Here is a 13,048-nt window from a genome sequence, read left to right on the forward strand (position 1 = left end):
CTTGATTGGCACCCCATCCACAAACATTCAATCCCTCCACCACCGACGCACAGTAGCAGCAGTGTGTACCATCTACAAAATGCACTGCAGCAACTCACCAAGCCCCCTTAGACAGCACCTTCCAAACCCACAACCACTGCCATCTAGAAGGACAAAGGCAGCAGATAGATGGGAACACCACCACCTGGAAGTTCCCCTCCAAGTCACTCACTATCCTGACTTGGAAATATATCGGCGTTCCTTCACTGTCACTGGGTCAAAATCCTGGAACTCACATCCTAACAGCACTGTGGGTGTACCTATAACACATGGACTGCAGCGGTTCAAGAAGGCGGCTCACCACCACCTTCTCAAGGACAATTAGGGATGCGAAATAAATGGTGGCTTAGCCAGCAATGCCCACATGCCATGAGTGAATTGAACAAAAGAGTAGACACCTGAGAGAGTTTGTTAGTATTATAACTCAAAAGTACTATTCCCTTTCATGCTCAGGGCATGCCATCAGGGCTGTATCATCCCATGAAGTCTTGTAAGTTAAAAACTCAACAGGATTTGGGGAGGTGGATCTCAGCATGACTGCAGAGGTGGAATCTGCTGTAAGCTTCAGAATGTTTGAGGTGCCACACAGAAATTTCGTGATCAATCTGGGTGCCTGATCTCGGGGTCACTGTGGAATTTTCATGGAGATAATTGTTTTTACAAGACAATACAGTCCTTTTGGCAGAAGGCCCACTCTTGCATGTTACACGTTAATACAAAGCACCCATTTCACATGAAGCAAAGAGAAATGATACTGAAGTAACTGAGGAAGCCACCAACACCATCACAGCTTAAAATATCACAACCCAGAGGGAAAGAAAAAAAAAAATGACACAAACCAACCAAACAATCCTATATACACGTTGCACATTTTCACATGTACCAGCTACCTTAGTTACTACTTCACTGCAAGGAGTTGCTCTGCTTTTAACCTTCTGTCCTCTCCAATTTCATCCAGTTGCAAACCGTGCCCATTAATTCTGTGGAAGATATTTAGACAGCTGCATGACTCTTGTACAGTTGGTTCCACTCATGGGAATCCCATTGGATGTGTGAGTTTAGCAGAGCAGTGAATGCGGCTGTCATAATAATCTTTGTGGCCAAACCTCCTTTCCCTGCTTTGCCAACGTCTCAACTTTGCCGAGCCCTCTCAACTTCTGAAGCTGAGAGTTATCGGTTTTAAACCCCAACGCAGGGTTTGAGCATGTAATCAAGGTTGGCACTCCAGTGCCGTGCTGAGAGAGTGCGGCACTGTCCGAGGCACTGTCAATGGGAATGGAATTTTAAAGGCATCCATCTTTGAAAATCCATCTTTTGGATGAGATATTGACACTATTTGGAAGAACAGTTCTCCCGGTGTCCTGAACAATATTTGTCCCACATCTAACATCACCAAAAAAGAAAAGAAAACCTGGTCCTGGTCACATTGCTGTTTGTGGGAGCTTCCTGTGCACATATTGGCTGCTGTGTTTCCTACATTACCACAGTGACTTCATTGACTGGAAAGCATTTTGGGATGTTCTGTGGTCATAAAAGGTGTTATAGAAAATAAAGTATTTTTTAAAAATTAAGCTGGTGTCTGCTTGTGTTGATGGGTGTGAAAAGAGACACAAAATCATACAAGTGCCCAGGTTCATTTTTTAATCTCTGCGGAGCTAACTTGTCATATCTATGGCAAGAGGTGGGTTGTTATAACTGGATTTCCTGGCCATGATCAAGGTCATCCAGATCATTGGGATGTGCATGTGCACAGCATAGCTGCAAAATATATGCGTGGATGTGAGGTGAGGACAGGATCGGGTTTGGCTATAACACCCTTCCTGGCCAAAGTACCAGTAACGTGGAACCACTAAGCTACAAAACTGTCAATAATCTAGATCTATAAAGCTAGAGAACAGCAACACACAATGTCAACTTTGAACGAAAGGATGAAGAAAGTACTTGTGTTTGTATAGTGCCTCAAGATATCCTAAAGAACTTTACCGCCAATAAATATTTTAAAATGTAATCACTGTTGTAATGTAGAGGATGTAACATTCAATTTGCAGGCAGCAAGCTCCCACAAACAGCAATGAGATAAAAGACCAGATAATCTTTTTTTTTAATTGATCTTGGTTGAGAGATAAATATTGGCCAGTGCACCTCTGAGGGTGACGCCTCTGTTCTTCTTCAGAATAGTGTCGTGGATCTTTTACGCCCAGCTGAAAGGACAAACAGTGCCTTGGGTTATCGTCCCATCCAAAAGCTAACACCTTCAGCAGTGCAGCACTCCCTCAGTAATGCACTGGGAGTGTCAGCCTGGGTTATGTGCTCAATACTTTGGAATGAGACTTGAACCCGCAAGACTTTGAGGTAAGCGTGCTACCGCCGAGCAGCTGAGAGTGGCTGGTCAGTTGCCCATCGCGCACACTGTCCAGTTTACCTTCCCACAAGGTGGACACACTCCCTCCCACTGGGTTTGAAACTCAAAGCCCCTACAGCATGGGGTGCGAAACACATTAGTTTATTCTGTGATCCCACACTTCCAGCAGCTAACTACACCTCCAGGACCTCAGGCCAGAGAATCAGGGCCGCATTGTTGAAGCCTTAACTTCAGCATGAACAGTGCACAAGTGTGGCCTCCCTGCTAGAAGTGTGGGATCACAAGGTCACCCCATTAGTCCGGTGTATGTTATATATTGTAAAGTTAAAGGTTGAATCTGTCATACATGGAGTTATTTTTTGCATTGTGATTAAGTGTCTTTGATTTGTGCTGTAGATTTGACCACCTATCTGCTACTTTGCATTTCCTCCTTTATAGGGCATAGTGCCATCATTAACTTGGCATCGGAAATATCAATGGCCGTAACTCTAAGGGACACTACACCGCCTACAACATCAAGGTGTTAAGTACTCTCAATGAAAGCAGCTCTTCCTTCAGTGTCTTCTTTAAGCGGTATCCACAATGACCGAAGGCACCCCTGCCGCACCCCACCCCCCAACCCCAACCACCCAGCGCCCCCCAAAAATAAAAGATTTCTAACTTCTGTCTGAATTGTTCTTTAGGGCTTTTCATCTCCCCCAATGGTCTTGCTTTGATTTATTAGTCCTCTGTTTGACCTGCATTAACACTCCAAACCCACCTATCCCTTCCAAACCCACCACCAGCCAACCTGATGCACGCAGCCTGCCATTTCACTCAACGAATGGAATTCGAGACCTGCCAGTTTTATGACAGGATGGGAGATTTTGTGGTGCAATGGATAGCGTCCCTGCCTCTGAGCCAGAAGCTCTGGGTTTGAGTCCCACTTTGAGAAGATAGGCCAGCTTACAACCACAGAAGATGTGCTGGTAATGTGGCCTATGGTAGGTGGTAAGAGCGGGAGAGTCTCTTGGTCAGCCAGAACCGTGTGATAGCTGCAGGTCCAACAGCATCCCCATGTTAAACGACTCCATGTGCAAGATCTTGTCACAGGCTGTACTCTGTGGCAAGCAGCCTCCTTGCCCCAAGGGGCTGCTGCTGATAATGACAGGATGGTGACATTACAATCGCTCCATTATGCTCCCTTGCTTGCTCAGTCACTGCCTGTTCATTCATGACACGTAAGACTGTTTTGAGGTACAGACCCCTTTTCAGAGATTAACCACCTCACATGTCTTCACCCATAACCTTTCAGAAATGTATCTAACTGTTTCTCAGATTCTTTTTACCTGTCGACAGTAGCCCAAACAAACCAGCAGTCAACACGACAGAATTTCTTTTCCAGCTCATTAACTATTATGTCCCTCACATTCTAACAGGATGAAAGATTCTCTCTCCTCCTTCACCCTCCAAAGGCTCAGGAGGGGAGTGATGCACACATTCGCAATCAATGCACACATTCGCAATCGATGCACACATTCGCAATCGTTGTTCCCTTTGTTTTCAACAGGAGGGCATAAGGTATGGATGCAAGCTGTCTCCAATGAATTCCGGGGCATCTGGCTTTAACAAAAATCAACAAAATCAAAAACCATAGACTGCCATTGAGATAGGCAACTGGATTCAGAGCCTTTGTATGGGTGAGAGAAGGACTTAAGTTTGAAAGATGTCTTGGACCCTTAGTCAAAAACACTCTGGTAACCAACAATCAGCCAGGTTCATTCTGGAACTATATGCCATTCCACTTTTCACATTGGCCTTCCTCACTGATAGTTATCTCTAAACCCATTGATGAGATGTCCTTACCCTGGTTTGATTGCCGGAGGTTCAGGTAAAGGTGCAGCAAAGTTATCTTTTCCTACAAGCCAATAGGTTTCTTCTATGCCTTTACCCTGAAATATGAAGAACAAGGGTCCATATTTTCCTCTGGCTCTTAATCAGCACAAGAATAGATGTACAAAAATCGGCATGAATAAACAGATGAACAAGTATCAGTAATGGGCATTTCATATAATAGCACTGCTACAACAAGACTTGCATTTAAATAATACCTTTAACATAGAAAAACACGCTAAGGTGCTTCACAGGAATGTAGCCAGCCAGAAATTGGCACTGAGCCAAAGAATGAGACACCGGGAGAGGTGATTAAATGCTTGGTCAAAGAGGTAAGTTTTAAGAAGCCTTGTAAAGGAGGAGAGAGAGAGAGAATCGGGGCGAGAGAATTCCAGAGCTAAGGGACAAGGTGGTCGCAGGCTCAACCACCAATGGTGGGACAAAGGGAGTGGGAAATTACAGAAGAGGCCGGAGTTGGAGGGACATAGAGATCTGGGAGGACAGAGATGCTGGAGGAGTTTGCAGAGCTGCTCAGAGTAGAGATCACAGTAGGCCATTGCTTCAAGTTTTCATCAGCGATGAAAAAACTATAGTCGAGATTTGAGACACTGGGATTATTTTCACGGGAGCAATGAAGGCTAAGAGAAGATTGAATAGAGCTGTTTTTAAATTATAAATGGTGGCGTGAACAGGGAAGGACTGTTTCCTCTGGTCAATGAGAACAAGGATAGAGTTTAGGTCATTGACCCAAAACATGAACTCCGCTTCTCTTTCCCTCCACAGCATTTTCTGTTTTCCCTTCAGATTTCCAATCTCCACAGTATTTGGCCTTTGTTACAGAGTTTAGGAAGATTGTTGAAATGTGAAATGCATCGTAGTAGTTCAGATGGAGAGCATTGCACCGTTTAGGAGAAAATGGGTAAATGTTTGAATCAGACGTAGATACAGGGAGAGGGTTGGTTTCAGGATGTTCCAGCAAGGAGCTGGTATAGATATAATGGGCTGCAAACACATATCATTCTGAAATATTAAAACAGAAAATGCTGGAAATACTCAGCCGGTCAGGCAGCATCTGTGGAGAGAGGAACAGAGTTAACGTTTCAGGTGGCTGACTTTTCATCATTCTGTGGTTCTTGTTCTCATCCCATATAGGTTCAAGCACTGGGACAATCTGTGAACGTGTTTTGCTAACTCAGTTTAACGTGTTGTGCTAACTAAGTGTGACCTCTGAATGTGTTTTGCTAACAATCTGTAATTTATTCTCAGAACACAAAAAACTCACAATAGAGAAAAAAATACTGCAGTTAGTGAGCTAGCATCTGCACAGATGTGACGGGCCAAATAGCCTCCTCTTGTGCTGTGACTTCAATGGTTAAAGAACTGTTTGACAATTGTGCTAGTTAAGTGAAAACTTATATGTTTGAAAGTTTATTAGGAGTTTTATACCCTTGTTTCTCTGCAATTGCCACTTGTGAATTTGTGGTTGAAAGAAAAATCAGACAGTCACTAAAAGAAGCAAATATTAGGAAATCAAACATACAACAATGAGAAGCTGCCTGCTGCCCTCCGATGATGCTAGCCCATTTTACATCATGCCTGTCATGTTGCTTGACCCAAATAGGTTAATTCTACCCAATTTGATGCTGATTACCTTCAATTTAAAATTTTTTTTATTATATATTGCCAAAAGGAGACATTTTGTCAAAGCCTTTCATCTTGCACTCATCACGACAATCAGGCAAAGCAACAACTTTATACTGTATGGGGTGGGGGGTTGCAATTGGCCAGGTGGCTGGTGTGCATCAGATTGGTGCCAGCAGCAGCATGGGGTTAGATTTCCCTGTTCTGGCTGGGGGAGGATTCGGGAGCTGCCTCGTTGCCCTGTCTGTGGCGGAGGCATGGCACTGTGGGTCGGACCTGCCTTTAGGCAGAGAACTCAAGGAGAACATGGCCATGACGCACTATTGTAGCCCAGTTTCTGTTTTAGGCTTGGGCTTGGGTTTAAATCCATTCCAGGCTGACGTTTGCGATGATCCAGAACGGTTTGCTAGGTGCAGGCTCTGCTGGAAAGGTCCTGCGCCCCTACAACCTCAGACACTGAGGATTCAAGGAATGAATTGTAGGAGGAATGGAAATGTCATATTGGTGTAGTGGGGTCGTAATCTGAGATTAAGGTTTACCAGTGGAGCAAAAGAGGGGGCTCTTTATTTTGTGTAGCATGGGCTATACCTGGTGTCATAGTACTTCAGACTGACGGTGGGTGTAGGTAGCGGAAAATGACCCAATCGTCAACATGGACATCCCCACCTTGAAGAGTGTGGTATTTTGCATGCAACATATTTCTCAAATAGCAAATGAAGAGGGCCACTAGTGCACAAAGTTTGCAACTTGTTGAGAAATGATCTTCCTCACCTTCAGCTCGGTTTTCCCTCTGACCTGTATTCGATAGCCATCATTCAAACTGCGGAGGATTTTTACTGTGCTCTGATTGACATGAATTCGATAAGCTGGAATCCAGAAACAGAAAATTAAATAGAGAACAAGAAATACTCCCCTTGCTTTGTCAGGCTGCTTGGAAAGAAAGAAAGAATTTTCATTTATATAGCGCCTTTCATGAACTCAGGACCTCCCAAAGCACTTCCCAGACACGAAGTGCTGTTTGTAGTGTAGCCCCTGTTGCAATGTAGCAAAATGTGGCTGGCAATTTGTACAGAGCAAGATCCCACAAAGAGAAATTAGATAAATGACCTGATACTCTGTTTTAGTGATGTTGGTTGAGGGATAAATGCTGACCAGAAGGCCAGGAGAACTCCCTGACTCTTCACTGAGATAGTGCCATGGGATCTTTTCCATGCACTTGAGGGGGCAGACAGGGCCTCAGTTTAACATCTCCCCTGAAAAATAGTACCTCTGACAGTGCAGTAGCACTCCCTCATAATCCATCCTTATAATGGTATTTCTAAATGTCTAGTGACTTATGGTAGGCTCACTTTCAACCTTTCTGATTGGGTGGTTATTCCTTCACCACCTCCCACCCTCCCCATCCAATATGAAGCAATGGTCTCCACTCACTCCCAATGGTCTCCACTCACTCCCAATGGTCTCCACTCACTCCCAATGGTCGCCAAGCACTATTAGTAGCAGCTGAGGGAATGATGTAGTTTTACAAAAAGAGGCCGCAGGTGCTCACCTCTCTCTAAGAGCTGAATTCTCACTGAGTTGGGAAGACTGTGCAGACCATTAAAAAGGCAGGTGGAACCTGGATGTACCCACTTGCAACAGATCCAAACTTTGCTGGCAGGGGAAGGGGCTGGGGTGTAAATCGCACAAGAGAGAAACCTGAACTCAGCAGGACTAGTTGAACTTAGTGCTGAGTTCAAACAGGCCCCATTTTGGTTGCTCCTTAACCTGCAGTTTGGGAGTCACAAATTGATGGAGTAGATGTAAACGCTCTTGAAGGGTGGATAAGGTCTGCTTAAGTGTCATGATTTGGAGTTTTTTAAGTGCCCCGTTCTTTACACATGAAAAATGGATGAAGCTGTCAGAGTAAAAAAAATCTGCTGTATTGCTTTGATTGATAGACCACCTGGTACCGGTTAGAAAAAAGCATTATCAACTATTTGTGCAATTTCAATAGAGTTATTTATTGAAATTTCCCAAGGGGTGTTGTTATGTCATTATGAACATTTGGCTGAATTTCAAAAGCTACAATTATCCCGGCAGGAGGCTCTGACACCATAGTTTTATTGACAGTTTAAAGGGACAATTAATGAATTAGCTGCCTTTGATGTGAGGTCTGAATAGAAGTTTGTTTGTTTTTATAATAGATTAACCACTTGATATTTAAAAGCTCTGAATGGGTTTCGTGATTTTTTTTTACTATTAGGTGTGTATGAGTGAGAGCCTTACTAGATTGTGAGCGGCTTAATTTTTTTTTCATCTCCACATGGCTCCTGAGGTCTGTCTATGGTGGATAGTGGGTGAGTGGCTGTGGAGGGCGCATGGGGCTATGAGGAGCCATGGGGGTATGAGGGGACATGGAGGATGGGTGGGGGGCATGGGTTGGTATGGAGAAGCCATAAAGGACATAACAGAGTATGCGGGATGGGTGGGGACATGAATTGCCATGGAGAGGCCATGGGTGAAAGGTGGTGGAGTGAGGAAGTGTGAGGGGTGAGGACTTGAGGACCTACCAGCTTCTAAAACAACTGGGACAAAGCCCTAGAGAACTGAGGCGGGGTTTCTAACCAGCCCTCTTTGGCACTTGTCCACCCACCCCACATCCCCCTGCCCTGCCCCATGGCCGCCTATGATGTGCTTCTTGGGTCAGCAGGCCTGACTCCATCCAGCCCACTCCTCCCTGGAGAGAAATTTGTGTCTTAACGGGGTCCTTTAAACTGATGCGAGTCTGCTGAGTTGGGAATACTTAGGGTCAGGTTTTCACTACCAAGGTCGGTAGTGAAATTTTCCAACTCAAGCTACCCGCCACAATAGCGCAAATCCGGCTGTGAGTATTGGATAATTGATGAAAGAGCCAGTGGAGATAAAGACTTTTTTTTAACACAAGAAGTTATGAACTGGAATGCGCTGCCTGAAAGGGCAGAGGGAGCAGATTCAATAGTGATTTTCAAGAAGAACTTAGGTAAGTACTTGAAAATTTGAGCTGTGGGGGAAGAGGGGAGGAGTGGAATAAATTCCATAGCGCTTTCAAAACGCCAGCACAGGTATAAGGGGCTGAATGGCCTCCTCTGTATGAATCATTGTATAATGCTCAGGGTACAAATGACAAAGCACGACCGCGTCTGTTGGAATGGGTGGAGACACGTTTAACATCAATCTCAATAAGATCCTCCGCTTTCTTTCTCTTGGTGCCCCAGTTAATATCGGACACCACGAACGTTAACCCGACTCAGTAATACTCACGCAGGGCTGTAGATTCCATGCGTGAAGCTGTGTTAATTGTATCTCCAAAGAGGCAGTATCTGGGCATGGTGAGTCCCACAACTCCAGCCACACATGGCCCTGCGAGGGAGGGGAGAAGAGAGGGGGTGAAAGGAGAATTCTGAATGAGCTGAGAGGTGCACACAATGACAAGATTTGATGGCCTTGCAAAACAAACGCGTTTCTTGGCCCATGAATTCATTAAAAGAACTGATCGAGGAATTTTGTACAAGGACCATCACTGAATCCCCCACTATCCACATCCTGGGGGTTATCAGCTTTGTGTGAAGTAAAAGGCAGAACTTGCAATTTGAAAATTGTTGAATAGAGAGACATGTTGTCGAAGCTTTTCAGCTTGCACCCATCAGGACAAAATTGCAAGAATGCCAAATTTCAAATGATCACAACAATTTATACTAAAGGAGAAAAGGGTGCTGATTGGTTAGCAAGTCGACTCTGATTGGCCAAGGCATTGCCCTGGAGAAAGGAACAGGGAACCAAAGGTTCCCCAAGCTCCTGGGTAATTCCAAAAAGGTGCAAGGCTTGATAATGTTCTTTCTGTTTGCAGAGAATTTGCCCCTGCATATGAATGTATCTTACTTCTAGCAAGCGTAAATGTGCCAGGTTACGAGCTCAACTGATTATCTTAAAACGATTACTAGTGTAGCTATTGGCGCACTCAGGGATGTTCAGCCAATGCTGTCCAATCACTGAATCATACCCAATCATAGGCTTTTTTTAACGATTTTATATAATAAAATGTTATATAATAAAACTTACAATTTCATATAATGCCTTTCACAACCTCACGACATTGCAAAGAACTTTAGAGCCAATGAAATACTTTTGAAGTGTAGTTACTGTTGTAATGTAGCAGACAGAGCAGCCAATTTGCATACAGCAAGCTCCCACAAACAGCATGAGATAAAAATTTCCAGAAAATCCTTTTTCTGTGATTGTTTTTACATTCATTCATAGGATGTGGGCATCACTGGCTAGGCCAGCATTTATTGCCCATCCCTAATTGCATTTAAAAGTCAACCACATTGTCGTAAAAATGTTCACAAATGCACCTTTGGGAAGGAAACCTGCCACCCTTACCTGGTCTGGAGTCACATGTAGGCCAGACCAGGTAAGGGTGGCAGATTTTCTTCCCTAAAGACATTCATGAACAATCTTACAACAATCAGCAATGGTTTTATCATTGTCATCATCAGGCTTAATTCCAAATTTTTAATTAATTAAAATTTCACCATCAACTGTGGTGGGATTTGAACCCAGGTCCCCAAGAGCATTACCCTGGGTCTCTGGAATACTAGCCCAGTAACAATGCCATTATGCTGCCACCACCCCTGGGATAAACATTACTTTACATCTCACCCACACAATACATGAACTGTGAGTTATTGGCCTCCATTATAACTTGGGATGGGATTGTTCTGCGTGTGAGGTAAGGTCAGGCTATAGACTCCCTTGCTGAGGCCAGGAGAGGTTTTTAACTCCAAGCCCTCATTTCCATCTCCAGTCCTAGACGCCCACCTGAAGTCAGCAGGAATTTGCGCCTGGCAGGTGAGCAGGAGTTAGAATTCATTGGTACCCATGAGACATAAGTACATATAAGTGGTGAGAGGCATAAAGAGGGCTGGCTGGCCCAGAGGTGGTTGGAGTTGGGGGAGGGGGTGCAGGCAAGGGAGGCCCAAGGTTTCTGTATAGAGGTCAGAGGAGAAATTCTGCCCCCTCCTGGATCACAAAGAAATTACCTCGATATGCTGTCTCTGGCTCTCAATCCAACTCCAAGAAGGAAAGCTGCTATTGCTGCCCATTGCCCCAGAGGGTTAGTCATTGAGGATTGAGCATATTCCACAGAGAGCAATAGATTTTTGGGGTCAAAGGGAATTAAGAGATAAGGGGATGGTGCAGGAATGTGGAGTTGACATAGAAGATCAGTCTGGTCTTGTTGAATGGCAGACCAGGCACGGAGAGCTGAATGGTCTATTCCTGCAGCTATGTTTTCTGTTCCTGCGCTGGGTTAAGATAGAAGATAGGAACTCGATTAAATAATTAAGTATTTGAAAGGGACCCCACTGGCTAAGGGGTGCATGTCCTTATTGTCTGCAGCCAATCGGAACAGGGTGGAAAAGGAGTGGGTAAGACCCCTGCTCTATTTTAACTGGCCCCGCTCTGGTGGAAATTTTGGCAGATGTCGATGTGGGGAGAGGGAGCTAAAGTCAACATTGATGTCAAATTCCCCTTTGCTGGGATTCCTAACTCCAATAGTGTCAAAATCTCTCCCAGGAGGCTCTTTCATTTTAAGGAGAGATCACAGGCGTCACATGTGTTAACATTTCTGTTCCGAGGCCCTTACCTGAATGCATCCCTATTCTTATCTTGATGGAGACATCAGGCATGTGTCTCATTTTGAAGGTACCCACTGAGCTGAGGATATCCAGAGACATGTTGGCTATCTCAGCAGCGTGCTTATTGCCATTTCTCTTCGGGAGCCCTGATGCCACCATGTAGGCATCGCCAATGGTTTCGACCTGAAGCAATTAAAGGAAATGCTAGCATTTATACAACAACCTCTCAGACCACAAATGACTCAAAGGGTTTTTAATGCAGTGAATTACTATTTAATGCAATCCATCCAATTATTACTGTATGATCATTGGCAGCTGTGCCTTTAACTGCTCAGGCCCTAAGCTAGGGTTGTCAACTGTGATTAAATGTTTTCCTTCGGTTTCATCACATGACCGTCCCCCACACTCCAGCCATTCGTCAGCCAGCTCATCCATCCTCATGACTTACTGCCTTCCTAAGCCAATTGGAAAGCAAAAAGACTCATTACCCAATTGGATGATGCTTGACTGTTAGCCAAACAACCCTTTCTTGCCCAAATTCAATATTTTTATGACCAGTAAAGAGAAATGGTCAAATAAAATACAAAAAAACAACAATCTTTTTTCATGTCCCAATAATTTTTCTCCAGGGTTGCACACAGCAGTGTCCTGGAAATTGATCTTCAATTCCTGGGGACTCCAGGCCAATACTGGAGGATTGGCAACCCTACCCTAAGCTCTGGAATTCCCTCCCTACTCTCCTCTGCCTTTCTCTCCTCTTTTAAGCTGTTGTTATAGACTCAATAATAACTTGCATTTATGTATCACCATATAGTAAAAAAAACCCCAAGGCATCTCGCAGCTGTGTAATCAACAAAGAATTGACACCGAGCCAAAGGAGATATTCGGACAGGTGACTAAACGCCTGGTCAAAGAGGTAAATTTTAAGGAATGTCTTAAAGGAGGACAGAGAGTCGAAAAGGCTGGAGGAAGAAATCCTAGAGTTTAGGCCCTATATGGCTGAAGGCACGGCCATCAATGGTAAGAGATGGAAAGTGGAGGATAGCGTTGGAGGAACGCAGAGGTGCGTAGGGCTGGAAGTGATTACAGAGATAAATCAAGGCCATGAGGGGATCTGAAAAAAAAGTGTTAGGCATTCAGGGATCAGGAGTCAATGTAGGCCAGTGAGCACAGGGGTGATGGATGAGTGGGATTTGATGCACGTTAGGATTCAGGCAGCAGAGCTTTGGATGAGCTCACTTTTAAGGAGGGTGCAAGGTGGGAGGTGAGGAATGGAATAGTCAAGTCCGGAGAAAACTCATGTTATGTAGACAACCATGTCAGCTACATCCCACAAACAACAACGAGATGAATGAACATTTTTTCATTTGTCGAGGGAGGATTTTTAGACAAGATAACAGACCTCTCCGATTATCAAATAGTGTCCTGGGGTCTTTAACACCCCACTGAAGTGGCGGACAAGGAAACAAGGACCTCA

General features: G+C 44.5%; 1 protein-coding gene and 1 long non-coding RNA gene across 2 annotated transcripts in view; one reads left to right on the top strand and one right to left on the bottom strand.

Moving 5' to 3' along the window:
* Nucleotides 1-13,048, top strand: part of LOC144682579 (uncharacterized) — a 101,733-nt gene that overhangs the window by 24,016 nt on the left and 64,669 nt on the right. Inside the window, exon 3 of the long non-coding RNA XR_013577079.1 lies at nucleotides 4,528-4,605. This is a non-coding gene — a long non-coding RNA (uncharacterized LOC144682579). The remainder of the gene's footprint in view (nucleotides 1-4,527; nucleotides 4,606-13,048) is intronic.
* LOC144682578 (retinal guanylyl cyclase 2-like) overlaps nucleotides 1-13,048 on the bottom strand; it is an 84,814-nt gene that overhangs the window by 9,526 nt on the left and 62,240 nt on the right. Inside the window, exons 15-18 of the mRNA XM_078545037.1 lie at nucleotides 11,580-11,754; nucleotides 9,197-9,295; nucleotides 6,686-6,780; nucleotides 4,247-4,332 (exon numbers count right to left, since the gene is read on the bottom strand). Coding sequence (XP_078401163.1) covers nucleotides 4,247-4,332; nucleotides 6,686-6,780; nucleotides 9,197-9,295; nucleotides 11,580-11,754 — 455 coding nt within the window. The remainder of the gene's footprint in view (nucleotides 1-4,246; nucleotides 4,333-6,685; nucleotides 6,781-9,196; nucleotides 9,296-11,579; nucleotides 11,755-13,048) is intronic.

The sequence above is a fragment of the Cetorhinus maximus genome, chromosome 7 (genome assembly GCF_964194155.1).
Source record: "Cetorhinus maximus chromosome 7, sCetMax3.hap1.1, whole genome shotgun sequence".
Lineage (NCBI taxonomy): Eukaryota > Metazoa > Chordata > Chondrichthyes > Lamniformes > Cetorhinidae > Cetorhinus > Cetorhinus maximus.